The sequence below is a fragment of the Micrasema longulum genome, unplaced genomic scaffold (assembly GCF_059751315.1).
Source record: "Micrasema longulum isolate JH-2025_06_02 unplaced genomic scaffold, ASM5975131v1 h1tg000376l, whole genome shotgun sequence".
In the NCBI taxonomy this organism is placed as follows: Eukaryota; Metazoa; Arthropoda; class Insecta; order Trichoptera; family Brachycentridae; genus Micrasema; species Micrasema longulum.
In genome coordinates this window covers 645,372-666,992 of record NW_028277577.1, presented here as the reverse complement: position 1 = coordinate 666,992, position 21,621 = coordinate 645,372, and the positions used below count along the sequence as shown (strand labels likewise).

Here is a 21,621-nt window from a genome sequence, read left to right as displayed (position 1 = left end):
GTGCAATAGTTATGATTTAATTTTTGTTATTTTCTATAATATTTTATGAACTTTTAACTGTATATTGTAAGAGCCTCCGGGGCGTTTATTAAATAAATAAATATTTCCAGGATATCATTAGACACAGTGTTCAACTACCTTCCTCATAAACTTGAGGAAACAAAATCCAAAACTAAAATAAAGGAATCCATTGGCAGTTTACCAGACCAATTAGCATTAAATGTTGTATTGAATACTCAGATACTGAATTTTGTCAATAAATATTGTTTGATTTCTGCCTTGATGTGGATTTACCTAGTGAGGCAGATAAAACCAACAATATCTTATAAATTATGCAAAAAAAAACCGTTTTAGTGCATAAAGTTTGAATATTCGGATTAAACTGGATGACTTATCAAATAATTAAGGGCGAAAAAAATTTGTTTTATACATCCAAATTAAATGCACATAAGGTTTTATCACTGACTTGACGTACTGTGCTGCATGGTGTCGTATAAAAATAATAGGCAACCAAAACCGAATATTTTAGTTTAATTTAGAATATTTTTTAAAGGATTACATACAAAATATTTACTATACATAAACTGTTATTATTCACTGGATGGTTGTTGACAACAACTGACAATGTTGACATCGGCCAATGTGCAAATAGATCGATGTTTTTTTTTATGTTAACTCGCGTCAAGCGAAAAGTTTTAGTATCGATTAGACAGGTGTTTCAAATTTCATTTTCTCAGAGATAAGGGCACAAAGACATTTCAACAGAAATTACTATTATATCTTAGAGAATATACATACTCTAAGTATTATATAGTAACGAGCTAGAAGTTAAATTTCAAATTGTAGACGTCAAATTTTCAATTTCGAATCATGGTTTCAATTTTACTGATGTTACCAGTTACCATAAAAATAATTTTGGGGTGCGTTTTAACATTAAAGTAATAATACTTGCTAGCGAATAGAGTCGTCCCAAGTTGTCTATACGGAGAAAAACCATTCTAGGATTTTTAACCACAAGTTAGCTACAGATTACGGCAATACAACGGGCTGTATGAACTCGGGTCGAAAAATACAATCGCAAACCAAAACCGTCCAATACACGTTTGTTGTTAAACTAAATACCAAACTAAAAATTTGGAACGATTTTGTTCTATGCAGTAGAGCTAAAAGGCTTCTCTAGTGAATTATTAATTTGAGGTTTCAGTATAAAAACGGCATATTCAACTATTTAACAACCCTATTAAAATACAATGACGCTACGACTCACGACACTAAATTATTAGCTCTTATCGCTGTGTATTAATGATTACATCAATCAATCTTTAGGCTATTATAGAAGGAATGAGCATATAAAATAATTTATTAAAAATCCGCTTTTGCAGTTCTACATTTTTTATAAACAAAATCAAACATGGAATCTCAATCGTAGCAGATGTACATGCCACCCATCCATTATGAAATGAGGTGGACTAATCTCCACTCGATTTCCTTTTAAAGATTTAACTAAATATTAAAGTTTACCCAATGAGTTTACGTTGAAAAGACAACGCTCGTCCATTTTTGTTATATTTTACACAAAATTGTATTTAGTTAAGGAAAAATATCACATTAGTTATTAATTAATTTTAAAGTATTATCTAATTCATATATCTATTACAAATTGAAACAAAATTTTTTAAACCTTTATACGTGGTCCAATGCATGAAAAGTGTTATTATTGAGTAATAACAATATATTTTCAAGTGTAATATTATTTCGTCATTGCCTGTGCAACTAATCGTGTGTAAGGCATTATATATGTGTAAGTATGTATTAATTCTTTAGCAGTTATGATTATCGTTAAGTTTAATTTTCCACAGCAATACCAACTAGATTCAGAATAAATATTAACCACTTGCACAATTATAAATTTAAAAGGGCTACATATTACTATTCGCATACAAGTATTTTGTAAAATTTCAGTATTAGGTAAATATAAATTCATAAAATTGTGAAATGTACATTTTATGTTATTTTCGCATATTTTTATTATTTTGTGATTGTATGAGTTTTAAAATAAATCATCTTACTTATCTGGCAAAATCTTTTTAATTTGGGCTTTTGGGTAAGTTTCCCGCGAAATATTGGAAAACAGTCAATTGTATTATTCGAACTGTACCCCAACTGATTTTACTACTTGCAACACTATCCCTGAATTCCATAGATGAAATATAAGTAGTGTAATGTCATGTCAAATTCACGATACGCGCAAATAAAAATGTCAATTATCGCAAGATAATTTAAGATAATATGTATTTTTCATCAATTTAATAATCATATTATTTAACCAAAATAAGTTTCTGTATATTGGAACTAATAGGTAACGTATAGGTAACGTCTAATTTTTCTTGTATCATTAAGGTTTTCTATAATAATTATAATTATTATTATATTTGAGGTTATCTGCATGTTATATTACTGCTTTAAAAATTGACATAGGAATTATGTTAAACATAATTTAATTTGATGCTAAAGCATCAATATTAAAATAAATTAAATGAGTTGGAACAATTAAAATAAAATATTACAATGTTCAGTAATGAGTTGCGATATGGCTTTTCTTTGATTATCGATGAAAATATAGTTTCGTTCAGTCTAATATAGATTTGACGCATTGCTAATTTTATCATTTTATTTTAGGTTTGTACAATGTCTAAACCTATTAAAGTTGACAACGTTCTTCTTCATTACGAAACATACATAAACAATGTTTTGAAGGAAGATTTGAAAAAGATCGATCTACACTCACAAAGAATCAATGCGGAAATTGCAGAATTCTCTCAAATAAAACAAACTCTCCAAGTTGTACAAAATAAGTCCGATTTTCCCGATGGATTCAAAACGCAAGTGGACATCGGTTGCAATTTTTTCATTGAAGCTAAAGTTACAGACTCTTCGTCGATGCTTTTCGATGTCGGATTAAACCATTTCCTAGAATTTACAAAGGAAGAATCCGAAAAGTTTATAGATCTGCGTCTTAAAGCACTTGAAAAGATGTCATCGGAATTGCGACAAAAGAGCGCAGAAACTAAAGCGCACATAAAATTAATGCTTTTCGGAATAGGGGAGTTACAAAATCTGCACGCTGAATCCAAATCGTGACAGTACTGATTGAACTTGTAAATTGATTTAATTGGGTAATTATATTTGACCCTCGAGCGAATGTGAAACCATTAAATAATTGAAATTAATTGAATAAGGATACATCTAGGATGTTATTCAAACAAACAGCGCAATTATTTTTAATTGTAAATTTTGTATATAACCCTCTGCAAATTTCAACAATGTCCATTTGAGCATAAACTTACTACAGTGATCTCTCAACATGAACAGTAAGAGTGATAATATCTCTAATATTAACGGCAATGAGAACACTCATCATGAGTGGTTTCTCAGTTTACCCGATGTAAAGAAACATAGTGATTTTCTGTACAAAGTCTTCCGGATGTTGATGAAGGATGCCGTCTTCACCGGCACAGAACGCTCACAACCCGTCACAAGATGGAGGGATCCTAAACACCTGTGTCAGTTGATTGATTTCCAGCCCTCAGAGCATCCTGAAAGTGAAGAGTATCTGTTAAAAGCCATTGAAAATACGGTGCTCTTTAGTGTTAAAACTGGCCATCCATATTTTGTGAATCAGCTGTTTTCTGGGTACACATTAAACTTTTTTATATTATTATTATTTGTTTCATTAATTATTTATTTGCTCTAACTGTATTTTGTCTTCATTTTCTAGTCACAAAAATTCTATGAAATCTACACCTCAGACATTTAAATTCATTTTTGTCTCCCCTTTTGCTTAATTAGGTAATTTTTTTTAGTTGAGTTAAAAATTATGATAAAAATAAGTACAGATTTTTATATGAATTTGAAATGAGTTGTGGTCCCGTGGCTAGTTGCGGACTCACGGATCAGAGGTCCGAGGTCTGAACCCCACTCTTCCCTAACTTGATTTCTATTTTTTCAGGGAGTTATTTACAACTCATTGAAAATGGCCTCAAAATTGAAATATTTGGTTAAATCATAAGAATGCAAATATGTATATATTTTTTAATGCATGTATTTTATGTTGACGGGTGAATTTCTCTCTATGTTTTGGTCAAATTTTCTCACATTTAAATAGGAAGTTTTTATTAGAATTAGATGAAAAGATAAGACAAGACAGACAACTCTAATCAGTAACCGCATAAATTTCTTAATTCGATTTTACTGTACAGTAAATACTTAAATTTCCATTTCATACTTTAATTCGCAGACCTCTCCGAAAACAAGATAGAGACATTGCTCTTTGAATTTTAAGAACAATTTTTTTTTTTGTACAAAATTAAAAAAACTGTGATAACATGTTGCATTTTTTTTATGTACATAGCATTTGATGATTATTTTTTAGTTGGTTTACATCTTATATGTTTTTAAGTTTTGTATTTGTCCGGGCGGATGAAAAAAACCGTTCTGAGTGTGAAAAGGAACCCGAATCATGCAAGAGTGTTTTCGACTCGATGGCTAAAAATCTTGTTTGCCTACCAAGCTTTAGGTTCTGGGTTTGATCCCTGGGAGGGTCAACATGAAATATTTATTTGTATGGTAGCTTTACCCTGCAATATTGGCAACACTGGCACCTGAAGTGTAAAACTGATCACATACTTTTATGTAACAGATTATCGAGATAGGCTGCATTTACTTTAGCAATGCAGTACCCTATGCACCATCAGATTCAGTTAAGGGTTTGATGAAGATCTTTATAGGCTAGTTGAAAGTTGTTGATTATAAGCGTTTTTTTCAATTTTGAACATTCTATATCATCGGTGATACTACAATACTGCTTACTGCTTAACTAAAGATTGAATTTTCAAGCAGGGAATCCTGAAAAGCGTTCTGTTAATATACTGTAATTTTAACCAACCAAAAATACCGCTGGATTATCAGAAAAACTATCATTAATAATTTAAAACTAACAACTCACGGTCCGTCCCTATAGTGAATAAATTCTTGAAAAAAACAGGTTACGCAGTATTGCAGTATCACTGACGATATGTTCATTAAATCTTTTCTTTTTTAAAATAAATCTCAAAGGTCTCAAATATATCACGTTTCTTAATTGTTGTAAATGCTCAAAAACCTTATTCTAGATTAGATCCATTTGGTCTGGCTGGTCAGATTGTAAGTGATGCCCTCAACGGATCAGTGTATACCTATGAAGTTGCTCCGGTATTCACGTTAATGGAGAAAAGTATCCTAGAGAAAATGAGAACTTTGTTTGGATGGGAAAAAGGAGATGGTATTTTCTGCCCTGGAGGATCCATGGCTAATGGAATTGGTATTAACTTGGCTCGGTACTCTTTGGATAGTGATATTAAGGTATATTATATCATAATAAATTGATATACCAGAATAGATTCTTTGTAAATCAAATTTTGCGGTAAATACATATAACCACTTTACCTAGCTAGTACGTATTTGTAAAAATAATTTGGTTTTAAATATTTACAGCTTAAATAAAATTATAATCTAGACGTGAAAACAACAATTGTTAATATTAATGATAAGCGCCGTGGCAATGGCCAACTGTGAAACTAGCGTTGTGAGTTTTATTCCTACCTGTTACAAGAAATAATTTAAAAAGATTTTCTTTCAATTGAGGACCGTTTTCACAGAGCAAAATATTTACAAAAAGTTAAATTTTCAGGAGGTTTTTTATGATTAAAAATAACTACTTATTTACTAATGTATAATAAAATCATTTTAAATTTGTAATTTGATAATAATATGTAATTAAAAATATTTTTAAATTTATAATTTTGAATTCCCGCAAAAATGATAATTGCATTGGCTGTGCCGCTAATTCATGTTAATTTTGAACTTTGTTTGCAACTGTTTAAATTTTTATGGAAGATCGTCACGAATCTTGACGTCATAATTACTTGGCTTCATTAACAGAATATCCTCTGATTTTACTAATGTCCGTACAATCAAAACTCTTTATTGCTTAACTGTTCGCCCTCTTCTAGAATATGCCTCCGTGGTCTGGTCTCCATTCTATGTCAATCGCATAAGTCACATTGAATCAGTCCAACATCGCTTGCTACGAAAAATAGCGTGGATGCTTGGACTAGAGAGAGATAATTATTCTTATGCTGAAATAGAGTCAATGTTAAATATTTCTAGTCTACAAAAACGTAGAACTAATATTGGCTCCATATATATGTTCAGCATACTAAATGGTATAATCGATGTTCCATCATTACTGGGACAAGTAAAATTCAATATTCCGACTCGTAGATTGAGAAACAATGAAGTACTGTTCATCGATCAGCATAGAACAAACTATGGCCTTAATTCTCCAATGACCCGTCTTTGTCGTATTGTTAACTCAAGACAAGATCTGGATTTTTTTGGTTTAAGTTTACAACGATTTAAACGAGCACTAAATAAATAGTCCAGATCTTGTCTCGATGCCCCTTATGTTTGTCAATGCTTATTTTCTTTTTTTTAAATGTTTTAAACTATTCTTTTATTGTAATATTTAAACCTTATAAATTGTATACATGGACAATGTCCGTTAATAAATAAATAATAATTATCAATGCCAAACATGTCGCAATTTTCTAGGGGCACTTAATTTTTTAATCAATTTCATATATTTTCATCCCTATTAATATTATTCCCTAATCTGGAAAAAGCCATTTCACTATTTCAAATATGTTTTAAACCAATTGCATAGGTCTTATACATATTCTGGAAAAATAATTTTAGTCAATAGATGTTTGCAGTTCAAATACTTTTGCTGGAATGTATGTAAGACCTACCCAATAGGTTTAAAATACATTTGAAATAGTGAAACCAATTTTTCCAGAAATGTGGTTTATTGCCTTTGACCTAAACAGGGTAGATATTATAAAGTCAAGTCATGCTATGTCTTGTCTGGTTTTAATAATAAGTTCAAATCGATAGAGTTATATTATAAGTGTACATTACATTAACTGGCTGTTAAAAAATCAGATACTTTTGTTGAAATAATCTAGTTGTTTGCCCATACCAAAAATTTAAATATCTAGTTTCCTGTTTGCAACATTGTAATTATTTTTAAAACGCCAAACTATTTTTTTCTTTAGAATAATGGTATAACTGGTTTTCCTCGGTTGGTATTATTTACATCCATCGACGCCCATTACTCCATAAAAAAGATGGCTGCTCTGCTTGGAATTGGAGAAAAAAATGTTATTCTTATCAATACTGACTCCAAGGGCAGCATGGATGTCAAGCATTTACAAAGATGTGTTGATGATTGTTACAAAGAAGGTAAATACTAATATTATTTAATGCTGTAGTTAAATAGAATAATATGTACATTTTTTACGCCAATATTTATTTATATATAGTTTTTGTTATTGCTTCTTACATAAATACATTGGATTTTTTTTTATGTATGTTTCAATTGTTTTACATATGAATTAAACTAACTATTTAATCGCAATAAGAAGAAAAGTTATTGAAGAAACCCGGTTTCTACAATGCGAACAATGTTGAAAAATCTTCATAATTATAGAACATGCAACAAATGCGACATTGACTTTCTTTTATATTTGATCTGGAAAATGTTTTCAGGCTTCGTATTCCAGATTTCAAAAATTAAATATATATCTAACACAAGTATCAAACAATATACTTTTGTGACAAAGTGTAAAAAAAATAATTTAACCGCTCTCATGCAAAATTGAAGAAAATCACATGAGCCGTTGTGGAAATATTCACCTAAGTGAAAAAATTTCCTAGTGAATATTTATTTTACTTCTTGTACATTTGTATTTTTTACATTGGCGGACTAATTGCCAAATGGCATTTTCTTCCAACCAATTGATAAAATAAAAGGTGTTAATAATATAATTTTAATTTCAAAACGTACGCAAGAGAAAATAAAATAATGAAGCAAAATAGAAATAGGAATATTTAAATTAATGTCAATACAATTCAATGGGAAAAAGGAGTAAAGAGAGAGGAAAGAAGAGATTAGGGAAGAGTAAGGAGATGTTTCTTCAGGCATGGTTTAAGCAGAGGTACTGTAGAAACATCTTTGATAGAGGATGAGAAATAATTCCACAGTTCCGCATGTGGCTGCATGGACAAAAGTTAGAGAAGAATGAGCAATTGTAGGTGGAAATTAAGAGGGTGCTTTGAGAATATGAACGAAGAGTTAAACTATGAACTGCTGAAAATGTTACTTTTTCACAGACGATAAGAGATATAAGAGCTTTAGGACTATGAAGTATGGTGAACCAAATTGAGAGTGTGTGATAGTCTCTCAGCTGTCTAATTTTAAGCCATTTCATTTGCCTATGACAGTCAGTTGTAATTCGGGTTTAGTTTACAGCTTAAATCAGTCATGGAAACATCTGCGTAATCTAGAATGGGTAGTAATAATGCTTGTACGAGTGATGATTTGATACTAATGGGTAAGAATTTTTGTAACCTAAGTGAGTGTAGACTGAAAAATATTTTATGACTTAATTCATTAGTATGAGATATTATTATTACAGAAATATTATATTCTTTTGAATATTTTTTTATCAGGTAACATTCCGTTTGCTGTGATAGCCACGGCCGGTACTACGGTGTTGGGTGCGTTTGATCCCCTCCCAGCTATTGCTGATATCTGCCAATTTCACAACATTTGGCTCCATGTGGACGCCGCTTGGGGAGGTGGTGTTGTTTTTTCCAAAACACATATCAAAAAATTGGATGGAATTCATAGGTAACACAATAATTTTATTTCATATTTACAACATTTAAAAAACTGTACGAAGTTTTTGCCCAATTCCGGTCTATTAAAATTCTAGATGCCTTTAATGTTTCTAAAATCTTTTGTGAAAACATATTTTATGCAAATTTTTTGTAACTTGGCAAATCAATATTTGCATCTTTAAATTGACGGTTGTTGATAAATTTTTGCTATATAAGTGGTGTAGTACAGATTATATTTCTATATTGTGTCATTATTTATAATGTTTTTCCGTATGAATATGTTTAAAATAAATTTAATACCATTATTATTCCGCACTATTGCATTTTAATTCTTAAAATATATTCATTTGAATTTACCTTTTAATTTTATGAAAGAGCTTTCATAATGATGTTGTAATAAGAACTGTGTTCTTTAATACTATTCCTTTATTATAATGATCTTTATAGAATATCTATTTTTAAATTATTGGTTTAAGATAAATGAAAGATAATTAAACAAAATGAAATAAAATTAATACTATTATATTTTTAAAGCAAATTCATACTAACTTAACTGATTTATTTCTACTCCCGCAGAGCTGACTCCTTGACCTTCAACCCTCACAAACTGTTAGCTGTCCCTCAGCAGTGCTCTTTACTGCTAACAAGACATCCAGATATTCTCAGGGAGTGCCACTCGGCAAAGGCTTCATATCTCTTCCAACCAGATAAATTCTACGGCTCAGATCTGGACTGTGGGGACTCCCATATTCAGTGTGGGAGGCGTCCTGATGTCTTCAAGTTCTGGCTCATGTGGAAGGCCAAGGTATTAGTTTTTAATGTTGTACAAGTATTTATTGATTTAAACTTTAAATGTATTATCTTTTTGTTATTTGAACGGGAATGCACTTTTCATGTACAAAAAGATAAATATTTTCTTTTGTTTTGCCTTTATATTTTTCATTATTGTTAAGGGCTGTAGTCATGTAAAAACGCTTCAATTTTTTTTTCATGTTTATCTAGTATTTTTATTTCAAGTTTATTTATTTTTGCCTCTGTATTTAAGATTTCTTTTAATGTATCATTATAGAAGATATTTTGATTATCAAAAATCTGATTTTATTTCTTGTTTTTCATTTACGTAAACATTTTTATTTCTAAGTAACAAATGTTTAATATTCTTTATATAATTAATAATAATCTTTTAAATCATCATCATCAGTGATGCAACAGGTCATTGTGGGCCCTGGTCTCCTCTAGAATCTGTCTCCATTCCTCCCTGCACCCTGTGCCTCTTCTCCAGTTTGTCCGGCCAATTGCTCTCATGTCACTTCCCACGTCACCCAGCCATCTTAATTTTACTCTTAAATTACGTTCATCGTTTATTTTAATCACCTTATTTGTATGAATTGTACAATACTGAGTTCGCCATACAATGCCTCTAATTCATTATTAAATCGACTCCTATTACGCCATTTTAGCTTACAGCACCAAATATCTTCCTTGATATTATTTTTTTTCAAATATTAATAACATATTTTCATCTCTTTTGGTTATAACCCAGCATTCGGCACCATATGAAATTGATTGATTTGGTGTTTATTTTGTAGAACTCCATATTTAAACTTATAATTAGAAATCAAACACTGATTTGAGTCTACTGAACACTTTATTTTATTTTTACAAATATAAACATATAAAAATAAAAACTTTGTGACAGTTGTTTCGCCTTATTAGGGCATTTCCAAACGAATGTTCGTCGAATGACTCAAATCAGTGTTTGATTTCTAATTATAAGTTTACCGTATGAAATGACCGTTCTGAGGGGAGATTTGTAAATAATGGCCTTAGATTTTTTAGAGAGCAATTTGGATCCCAGAAGTTTAAACATGCCAAAATAACATATGTTTACTGCCAATAGCCGTGCTCTAATCTCGGTGCTATAATTGTTACCATTGGTAATTTAATCGTAGGAATATTAGGTATAATTATGCTTCAGCACATAAAATCTTAAAATCAACGTATTAAAAATTATATCTGGATTTAAATGTAATTTCCAATATTCAATATAAAAATCGTATGCTACAACAAATAAATACACATCTACTCACTTTAATTGAATCACGTATATAGTATTTTATTAATACCTCTCATATATTTGCTGCAAATTGAAACATTCAAAAAGAAATTGATACGTTTTTGCCGTTTCAACCCTGTTTAACCCTTTCACTTTCAATCAAGTATTTTGTGATTTTGTGTTTACACAAATTAAATATTCACCCTTTTTGCTAACTGTTTAGCTGATGACTGCAAATATATGAAGAGATCTTCATAAACTTGAGATGCATCATCTTAAACACTTAGATTTATTACCAATCCCGTTGCATATTACGCAGTCTTCAAATTCAACGCTCTGGAAAATTTGCTTCTTCTTCATATTTTTTCTCACTTCACTAGATATGTTGTATGCTCATAAATATTTTGCAGAGTAAACACATTTTAAATATGTAATTTAATAATAATTTTCTCACTTTTAAGCAAAATATTTGCTACTTAAAAATAAATTTAACGGTTTTTATTCCCCCTTTGCAATTTTGATAGACATTAAGTCAATTTCAAGCATAGACTTTTATTGAAATGCTGATGTATTTTCTAACACAAATCACAAAATTTGCCATGTTTTTTTTTCTTAAATACAAAGAGTGAGATATAATTCTACCTTTTTATGTAAGCTAATATTCGAGACATGAGAAGATGAAAATATTTAATTGTGACATGATTGTCTAATGATTTTGTTTGGCTTTATTGTATTAAAATTTTTATAATAAATGGATTTGCATGTATATTCTGGTTCTTTAACAAATTGTAGTCGCATGAAATTATGTAATTTGAAATTCTTTCATTCACAGTAAATTGAGTTATACGCGTTTTTAAAATCTATCAAAATAATATTTAAAATCTATATTTATTGTAACAGAGAGGAAAAACATTTTTGAGAAGGGAATATGGAAGTCTGGCCATTTACATGGCTTATTACCTTCCGATCTTAATAACTCCCTAGGAGTGAAATCCAGCTTGTCTACAAACGTTTGGACATACTCAAAATATTGTAAATGTTTAATATTTTTATGTTTTGTAATTGCAAATTTCACACTTTCAGTAATCGTCACCAGTAAAAAGAACAAACAAACAAAAAAGTTGAAAACAGACAGAATTTTGCATTTGTTATTCTCATTATGTGTTTCAAATATATGCACATTTATTTTAATTTTATTTTATTAATATATACGGCAAAATTGCCTCTTACAAAACTGATTTTTTTTCTGATTTTTAAAAAACATGCATTTCTTTTTACCCAAGATTTAGAAACAAAAATTAAACCTAAAATTATGTAACACATTCAGTAGAAGTTTGAAACAATTTAAAAATAAATGTAAAGTCAATTAAAGAATAAAATATTTTAAAGGATTAATATAACAAAAAATCATAAAGTTTCTGTTTCATATAATAATTATTATTTATATTATAATATAGTTAAGGTTTTATTACTATTCACCATCTTTGAAAAAGTTCAAAGGGTTTGTTCAATAGGAACAATACCCTACACTAAACATATGACATTCGTGGAAATAACTATTGCCGAGTTCATGGAGTCGGTAGAGATTGTTAGTATTTTTTAGAGCAGTGATAGCGAATTTATGACCCGTGGATCGGACACTGACCCACGCAGACTTTTTTAATGACTTACGTGTTGATCTTCATAAACTGTCTTCTTATTTTTTCCCCACTGACTTATACCCGTATGCAGAGACAAACCTTAAGGTGAGAAAAGTACATTCTATTTTCTTCACCTTCAGGTTATTCTCTGCATTTGAAATTAGAATGTACTTTCCTCACCTTAAGTTTTGTCTCTGCATACGGGTATTAGTGACCGACGAGCTAGTACTAAAAAAAGTATTGAACAAAATTTTACCAACTTATCAAAAAGGTTAGCCATCACTGTTTTAGAGTCTCGAATAACGTATTTTACATGTTTAATTATAAATAATATTATTATCTATCACACTTCGATGTGATGTAATGTATTTATTTTAGATAGTTGTACAAATAAAATTTGAACACCTAGTTATACATACCTTAGCTAATAAACAATAAATACACAAATATAGTTTCAAAAACAAAACATTGTGATAAAATCCAGATGCTTTCCGATGACATTTTATTTACCTATATGGATGTTTATTTTCAACAAAAATCATCGCTTCCGACGATACCATGCGATAGAATCAAAATCCCTAATCCCGTCAATAATTCCAAAAACGAATAGCTCCTATAATTTATTATGTCGCTGCAAATTTAAATGTATTTACTTTTTCGACCGTGTTATTTCAGAAGTGTGTAAAAAAAGGTTCCTGTGAATTTTTTGCATTCCTGAATCCTAATTATGAAATTTCAATTAAATTTAATATTATTTTACACAGGGTACAAATGGATTTGAAAAACATGTTGACACCATCATGAGTACATCACAGTACTTTAAAGATTCGGTAAATGAAAGAGAATCTTTTAAACTCGTTTTTGAGCCCCAGTTTGTCAATGTGTGCTTTTGGTTTCTTCCGCCATCTTTAAAGAACGTACCTGAGGATTCTGCTGATTGGAAAACAAAAATGCACAAGGTATTTCTGATTATTACTAAAATCCTCGTATTTTTATGTCTTACAGGTGATATTCTCGTGTTCACAGTTGAATATATTTTATTAAATTAACTTTAGCCAAACTAAAATCTGATATCTAACTAACTGGATTGTTCCAAGTTAGTTAAATATCAGAGTTTTTCTTTAGTAACAGTATTTGTTTCTTATTTCAGTCAATTAAGTATTTACTTTTACAGTACATGTTAAAAGTTATACATATCTTAAAGTAAGTTGAGCCTTAAATCAATAAAATACAGATTATCCACTAATTTACTAACAGTAATGAATAATACAAATATGTACATATATTTTATAATTGGCCGCCATGGGGATATAGAGGGTTTTGGGAATAGACAACTAATTCATTAGTCAGGTTTATTGCTATGTAGCGATTTCTTCCAACCAACCAAAATAAAATAAAATCAATATAAATTTTATATTTGATGCACTAACTTTGTAGTTATTTATTTCATTAAAATTCATATGTTTGTTGGAGAAATAGAAATTGTCATGCTTGTCTTTAAATAGATTTTATGATAATGAGGAAGAGAAGGTATGGGAAACAGGTGCAGGAAATTGGTTATAAGGAGAGCAATTGCAGACTTGAGCAAGTGCAATGGGAAATTTGATATAAAAATGTTTTCTTACATGCAGTAAAAATAAGAGCATTTAATTGTATTGTGAAGTTTCTCGAAAATATATTAAAAAATAATAGAAATGCACGATTTTAAAACACCACAAGTTCTAGTAAATAGCTGTTTAGAATAGCCAATCAATTAATCAATTGTGTTTTGATATATTTCCGGTTTCCGGGAAGCCATGTTTAGCGTGTTTCCATACGCACGGGGTTCGCTTTTTAAATGTCAGAACAACGTACCAACCGCAACTAGTGACGTCACGAGCAGAGAAGTTTCAAAATTCAAAAACATTTTCAAAAATCCAAACGATGATAATACGATACTTAAAAATTAAACAAAAATTTTGTGGCTTAGTCTCTCTCTACTAAACTAGATATATTATATTCTATCTATTCTCTACTTTACTAGATGTTAACTTCAAATAATAAAAAAAAAAAAAACCACTGAACTTCCTCATTGTGAAGTTCGTCAACATTTTGTATTTCAGAGATTTCACTCCTAGACCTTATATTAATTTCTTACTGTGTATCATATTTTCTCTTCCAGATTTAAAAAAAATATGTGAATAAAACATTTGAACTTGTGTAATAAAACAGTTGGAGAAGAGGAATTATTGTTCTGAGATCTGATACCTCATTCTGCCCAAAACTTAATTTCCAATTTCAAACACAAATGTCTCAGGAGTTTAAATATTATTTTTTTGTGTGAGGAGTTGTTTAAATATGCGTCTGTTTGTGTTTTAGATTGCACCTGTCATAAAGGAGAGAATGATTCGTAAAGGAAGCCTTATGCTAAGTTATCAACCCATTCACGATAAACCTAACTTCTTCAGATTCGTCACACAAAACTCTGCTCTAAACAAAGGCGATGTCAAATATATACTGGATGAAATTGAAAATTTAGGGAAGGATCTGTAAACATTTCTGTTCAAACAATGACATTCTAGAATTTTTGTTTATTTGGATTAAGTTTCAATCAAATTTTACATATTAATAATTTGAAAATTGTGAAATATATTTGCAATTGTTTTGATGTTAAATCTCCCCATTTTTTTCATCTGCAAAATAAGTTTTATGCTATCGATCATTTTTCTATACCTTAATTAGTTTTAATAAATTGTTTGGTTAATAAAATAAATACTTTTATTAATTTATTTTTGCACTTATCCAAAAGTCTATTTTATTTTGTAGTAATCAATTTCGTATTTTTCATCATAATGAAATTCTTTTTATAAATTATGAGAAGTATGTGCACATATTAAATTTATTTTTTCAATTTTACCACATTTTTTAATTTTAACTCCATGATATTTTTGTCATAAACGTATTCATACATAATTTAGGAAGGAATCCTATTTTAATCACAAAAAGCAAGAAATATAATATGTACTTCTGTAAACTATTATTTTATCATACATTGTATGCCAAAGTCTACTGTTGGACATGGGGGTGCTTCATGACATACTTAGTGGACGCCTTGATAGTCCGGCTCTTTTGTCGGAGTTATCATTAAATGTCCCCGGCTAACTCACCCGTCTTGTCGAGCTCTCTATTTCATGTGCCAGCAGTTCGTACGAACTATGCCCAGAACTCTCCACTTATATGTTTTGCTAGTGAATATAATTTGAACTTTCCCCTTATTGATCCATTTGATTGTAAAAAAATAACATTTAAAATGCGCGTCTTAAAACATACTTTTTTGTCTTATACTTAGTTTCAATAATAAAAGTCTTATTTTATCCTCTTTCATTTTATTTTATTATATTTTATCTCTAATTCTTAATTTTTTTTTTATATATTTATTTTTTCGACACTTGACACTTGTGCAATATTTACACACATGTCCACCCTCATTCCAATATAACACCCACTCACCCACCCTCTCACTCACTTACACTCACACAAACACACTAGTATGTATTGTATGTGTATTTAATGTATTTCTGTGGATATCTGTCATTGGTTTTTTTCTCTGTATATTTTATTTGTTATATTTTTGTTACATGTATTACTGTTGATATCCCTAATAAATAAAAAAATAAAGTACATGTCTATAAGTTATTATAATTTAGGTCTACATGATTTTCTAAATAAGTTATTTATTTATTTATCTATGTCCAGAAGCGTGTTAATACATACATATATCAAATTGGAAAATAAACTGTAATTATAACAAAAAACAAATTTCAAATTAGGGTAACAAAACAAGTACCAGTTTAGGGACTATGAAATATTCTAGTGTAAAAACACCTTTTTAAATAATATTTCATAACAACCATGCCGGGAATCGAACCCGAGACCGTGGTTCTTGCGTGGTAGGCAAATGCGCTGACCATTACACCATGAGGCCGACTAAGACTTATACCCGTATGCAGAGACAAACCTTAAGGTGAGGAAAGTACATTCTATTGTCTTCACCTTCGGGTTATTCTCTGCATTTGAAATTAGAATGTACTTTCCTCACCTTAAGTTTTGTCTCTGCATACGGGTATTACTCACTTATTTTATACATTTTTCAATACTGATTTACATATAAATTCTAAAACAATGGTTAGATTTTTTTCTTTTTTAGACCTTATTAAAATTAAAGAATAGATTTTTAATTGGATTTCTATTCTTATAACTACCCTAAAGTTCGATTATCTTCAGTAAAAATGTACATACTTTATCAAAACATTTAAAAAATAAATTGTGAGTTCAACATTTGGCAGAGCAAAGAGGCACTTTGATTTTTTTTTTCATATCATTTTCAAAACAATTAATTACTTTTCAATATTTTAAAAACAAGTCACTTGTGCTCTGAATTTCACATTCCCATACGATTTTTATTCACTTGAAACACTGTTAAAATTAATGTTTTTCAAAACTCAATATCTGCATAACCACCGTTTTGCTTTTGCACCGACAATTTGATTGTTTAAAAAAAAAATAGTATCCATAATTACGGAATAAAGAAACAATGGAATAACTGTCTTTAAATTATATTTATCTAATAATTATGTTATTTATAGTTCTTAAAATGTAACATGATTAGAATGACAGTTGTCAAAAAAAGTGATGACATAACTTTGTAGTAACGTCAAAGGAGTTATTTATATTGACACACGAAAAATCATTTGTATCTGGCGTGTTAATTTATTATTTTAATACAATGCTTGAAACATAAATCAACAATTATAAAAAAATCAGCTTTAAAACTAAAATAAACCTAATTATTAATGACGTTTTAACAAGGTTACATCATTTTGCAAAAACGTTAGAGATGGGAAAAATTGATCAATGTAAATTGATTGAATAAAAAATAATTCATTTGATGTTGTTCATGAAAAAAGTATTAATCTCTCATTTTTTGGTGAATAATTGTGTTAAACACACTATAATAGGCTTGTTTTTGCGTTTTTCAATTTTCGGAAACAGACTTTCACGATTGCTTGAAATAACTGATAAAATCAATTCGATCAGTGATCAGTCCCGATCAGTGATCAGTGATCAGTCAGATCGATCCCATTACTAATGAAATTAGTTTGACAGCTGTTACTCTAATCAAGCTATATTTTAAGGACTATAGTTAGTTATTTATTCATTATTTAGTAGTTTTAGTTTTTTTTTAATAATATTAATGATATAAAATACAAATATCTCTATCTTAGATCAAGCTGAACCATGTTAGGTAAAGACTAACTAACCATAAGACAATTCTAAATATTCATTTCCAAATGTTCTAGTTTTATATAGATTCCCGGGCAATTAATATCGACGCTGAACAAGAAAACGATACCAAGCGACATTAGTACAGATGAGCCAATCAATTGATTTTTTGTTTTTAATTAGTAAAGAATCTCATATTTATCTTTCAGATTTTTTTGTTAATTAAAAAAAAACTTTTATTTGCTCTTCTGTAAAGTTGCTACATGTCGCTTGTAACTTTTTTCCTTTCCAGCGTAGTTATGTTTGAAATAAATAAAATAAAGTAAACAATCTTAATTTTAATTTTTTACTACAAAAACTGGTTCAAAACAAGCATAACCACAAGTAGTCGGGCAGCATCTCTTCTTTGGACCACATTCTTCATCTTCGGTGCAAATATTTCCACATAGCGAATCGAGCGGTTCGTTTTTAAAGTCGACACTGCCATCTGTTGTCCACGAGTCGAAGCTTGGAACATCTCGGTGGTAGGAGTCCCTGCTAAATCGAGTGCGGTGTGAATCTTGGAAGGTTCGTGGCTCGTCTTCGATAGTTCTACTTCCAGAATTGAACGCGCGATGGCGCAAGTAGTCTTGTGGTTCCAATTTTTTAATAAGTGGACACAAACCATTTTTTTCTGTAAAAATACAATTATTATCGCATTTAAAAACCATTTCTACGATTTTCTGTCTCTGGCCGTGTGTAAAATATAACTAGAATCCTAGACGAGTGTTGACTCGATGGCTAATCTCAAGTTAAAATTTTGCAGTTAGCCTACCATGGTACCATGTTTGAGGTTTTAGGTTCGATTCCTAGCAAGGTCAGCATGAAATATTTGTTTAAAAGGTGGTTTAACACTGCAATATTTTACTGTCCCTGGAGTTGCACCGGAAGCGTAAGATATATCATTTCACTTTGATGTACCACCTATAGTCCTTAATAGCTTGATTAAAATGACAGCTGCCAAACTAATGTGACTAGTGATGGGAAAGTACTGATCACTGATCATATACCGATCAAATCGATTTTATCAGGTTTTTTTTATGCAAGCGTGAAACTCAGTTTCCGAACATCGGTATAATAACGCGAAACAAGCCTATTATAGTGCGTTTAAGACAATTATTCACTAAAAAATAAAACATTTTATACTTTTTATCATGAACAACAACAAACGAACTACTTTTTTATTCGATTGATTTACATTGAACAATTTGTCCCATCTCTTAACATTTGTGCAAAATGACGTAACCTTGTAAGAACATCGTTAATAATTAGGTTTATTTTAGTTTTAAAGTGATTTTATACAATTATGTTGACTTATATGCCAAGTATTGTATTAAAAAAATACATTTACATGCCAGATACGAATGATTTTTTGTGTGTCAATATAAATCACCCCTTAGACGTTACTACAAAATTATGTCGTCACTTTTGCTGACAGCTGTCATTCTAATCAAGCTTTATTATTTCAAGGACGATAGTGATTGTAACTGCACATGCTCACGCTCATAAATGTACGCAAAAATGTGGCTTGGTAAAAAAATAAACAATGGAATAAGCTCAGTATAGTTATACTAGGTAGTAAATATTTTTATAAGTAACCTCTTTCTTCGTATAACTAACCTCGTATATATATATATAAGTAACCTCGTGTATAAATACGAGTAGTTACTCTAATCAAGCTATATTTTAAGGACTATAACAGATAGGCGAGATTCTAATGAGGATTAGGGCTTTCATTCAAAACTTGAGACTTTCGGAATTTCGAGTCTCGAGACATTTTCAGTATATCCGAGATTCTCGAGATGCTAGTATCGAAATTTCAAGACCAGCAAAACGATTATAATCGCTCTCTAGTGGGTAGAGAACGCGTTGTTAGCACATAATACAGGTATATACTAATAAAAAAATATAACGATTACAATATCATATTACAAAATATAATAATGAAAATGAAGCTAGAATTTTACAAGCTCAGTGCTAGCTCAGGCAACACTAAGAACCCAAAGCAAAAAACACATTCGCCAGGTCAAAACTGCCATTTTTTTTATTAGACTGAGGCCGGATCCCGGATCAGTGCGGCCCTGCTCGAATGTATGGAAACATGGCGGCTGCTGGTTGCCAGCCGACTTCACCCTTAGCTAGTTGCTGATTGAAGAAGATTTTTCTGATACATTATTTCAGTTAGGCTATTGTGATTTTGGTAATCTTGGTAAAGTTGGTTGGTATGTTTCGTATTCAATTTAATAAAATGTTTCATTAAAAATATGCTATGTATAATGTGATTTATCTATCACTATTTTGTATTCGAATAGGGAAATATCACATACTACGAATACCGAATAAAATATATGAAATGGATTTTCAACTTCAATATGAATACTGTGGCGAAATGTTTTTATACATAAATGTAAAAAATAAATTCAATAAAAATACGTTCGTGGAAAAACGCGACGTGTTTGGCCTTGGTTGTTGTGACGTCAAGGTACGTGATATTGTTATACACCAATTTCAATGGCAGGAACAAATAAACGTGAATCGTGGCGTATTAGGGGCGTGGCCAATGGAATCACCGTTATTGCGGGAATTCAAAATTACAAATTAAAAAGTATTTTTTATGTTACTAATAATTATCAAAAAAATCATTTTTTTCTAGACAATATTTCATAGACCTTTATCCCTTTAAAAAGGTAAAAATTAAGAAACGTGATATTTCCTTATTATTGTTAGTATCGAATTGTCTTGAAGTCTCTAAATTTCGAGACGCGGTCTCCGAGTTTCATCTTAGTCTCGAGATTCAAATTTGTGTCGAGACTGGAACCCCCAATTAGCATAGATGAGGTTCAAATAAGGATATGATGATAATTATAATACCATAGAATTAAGAATAGCCCAGGAACCGCATACGCACATCAAACAGAAGACGACTAAACTACTCATAAATGAGTAGGTTTACGTTTTGACCCATTGTAGAAATACTGCTAGGATCTTAAAGAAACTTGATGGAATCACATTTCATGTGTAATTAACAAATAAATGTGTATGTAGCAAATGCATTACTTAAAAATTGAATTATTTTTCTATCTTTCAGATTGTCGAAGAAACAAAATGAACATTTTGTTAGTGTTGCCCAGGGTAGTAAATTGTTTTTTTATTTATTTACAATTTTAAAAAACCCGTTAGGGTCACATTAGAAATTTAATATTGTCTAGTCATTTTATGTCTCATCTAGTCTAGTTAGTTCAGTCATACCCTACCCTACTTTGCTCATCTAATGAAAGAACTAATGAAAATTGGATCTCGGATTAAACAACTTGTGGTGGACATTTGACCGACATTATCTTCATGATATAAAAATATCCGTTTTATGTCCAATAAAATTTGTTTTATATTTCAAGTTTAAAGTTAATTAATTCAAATACTCTTATTAAATGACCCTTTACTTATCTATTTTGCTGTGTCAATCAATGTTTCTACGTGTTTAATAAAATTTTGGAGAAATTAACAAATTGCTTTTTTTTAAATACAATTATCTTACATTTTTGTGTTATAATTATATTTTTTCCCATCGTGCAACATTACGTGGCGACATCACGAATGCGCGGGGTAAAATCGGGGCATGGTGGGGGAATTATTGGACACAGTCTGATGTATTCAAATATGATTCTACGCTCTTTCTGGACTATGCTTACTTCTATGTTTAATGCAGTAAAATAAATTATAGCCTCACGTAAAGAAAAATTCAAAACAAGTCGGTAAAGAATTTAGGTAGGTATTGACTTGAAAACTTTAACATTTGTACCATTGGTAGCCGACATAGCGTCGTCTATTTTTCAAAAAGGCGTA

At 30.2% G+C, this 21,621-nt stretch overlaps 2 protein-coding genes across 3 annotated transcripts; both read left to right on the top strand.

The window, feature by feature from the left end:
• The first annotated feature begins 2,688 nt into the window (after positions 1-2,688).
• Positions 2,689-3,719, top strand: Uxt (Uxt prefoldin-like subunit). Its single transcript, XM_088225626.1, has one exon. It carries the CDS (start codon positions 2,689-2,691, stop codon positions 3,139-3,141), a length of 453 nt encoding a protein of 150 aa, XP_088081752.1. The 3' UTR covers positions 3,142-3,719.
• On the top strand, positions 3,365-15,835 carry LOC148282120 (acidic amino acid decarboxylase GADL1-like). Of its 2 annotated transcripts, none has more exons than XM_088225624.1 (7): positions 3,365-3,693; positions 5,172-5,400; positions 7,155-7,341; positions 8,611-8,791; positions 9,358-9,586; positions 13,242-13,436; positions 14,836-15,835. In XM_088225624.1, exons 1-7 carry the CDS (start codon positions 3,365-3,367, stop codon positions 15,007-15,009), a joined length of 1,524 nt encoding a protein of 507 aa, XP_088081750.1. In that variant the 3' UTR covers positions 15,010-15,835. The 2 variants fall into 2 exon arrangements, with proteins under 2 accessions (XP_088081750.1, XP_088081751.1); XM_088225625.1 differs by having other exon boundaries at positions 3,573-3,693; positions 5,177-5,400.
• Positions 15,836-21,621: the final 5,786 nt, after the last annotated feature.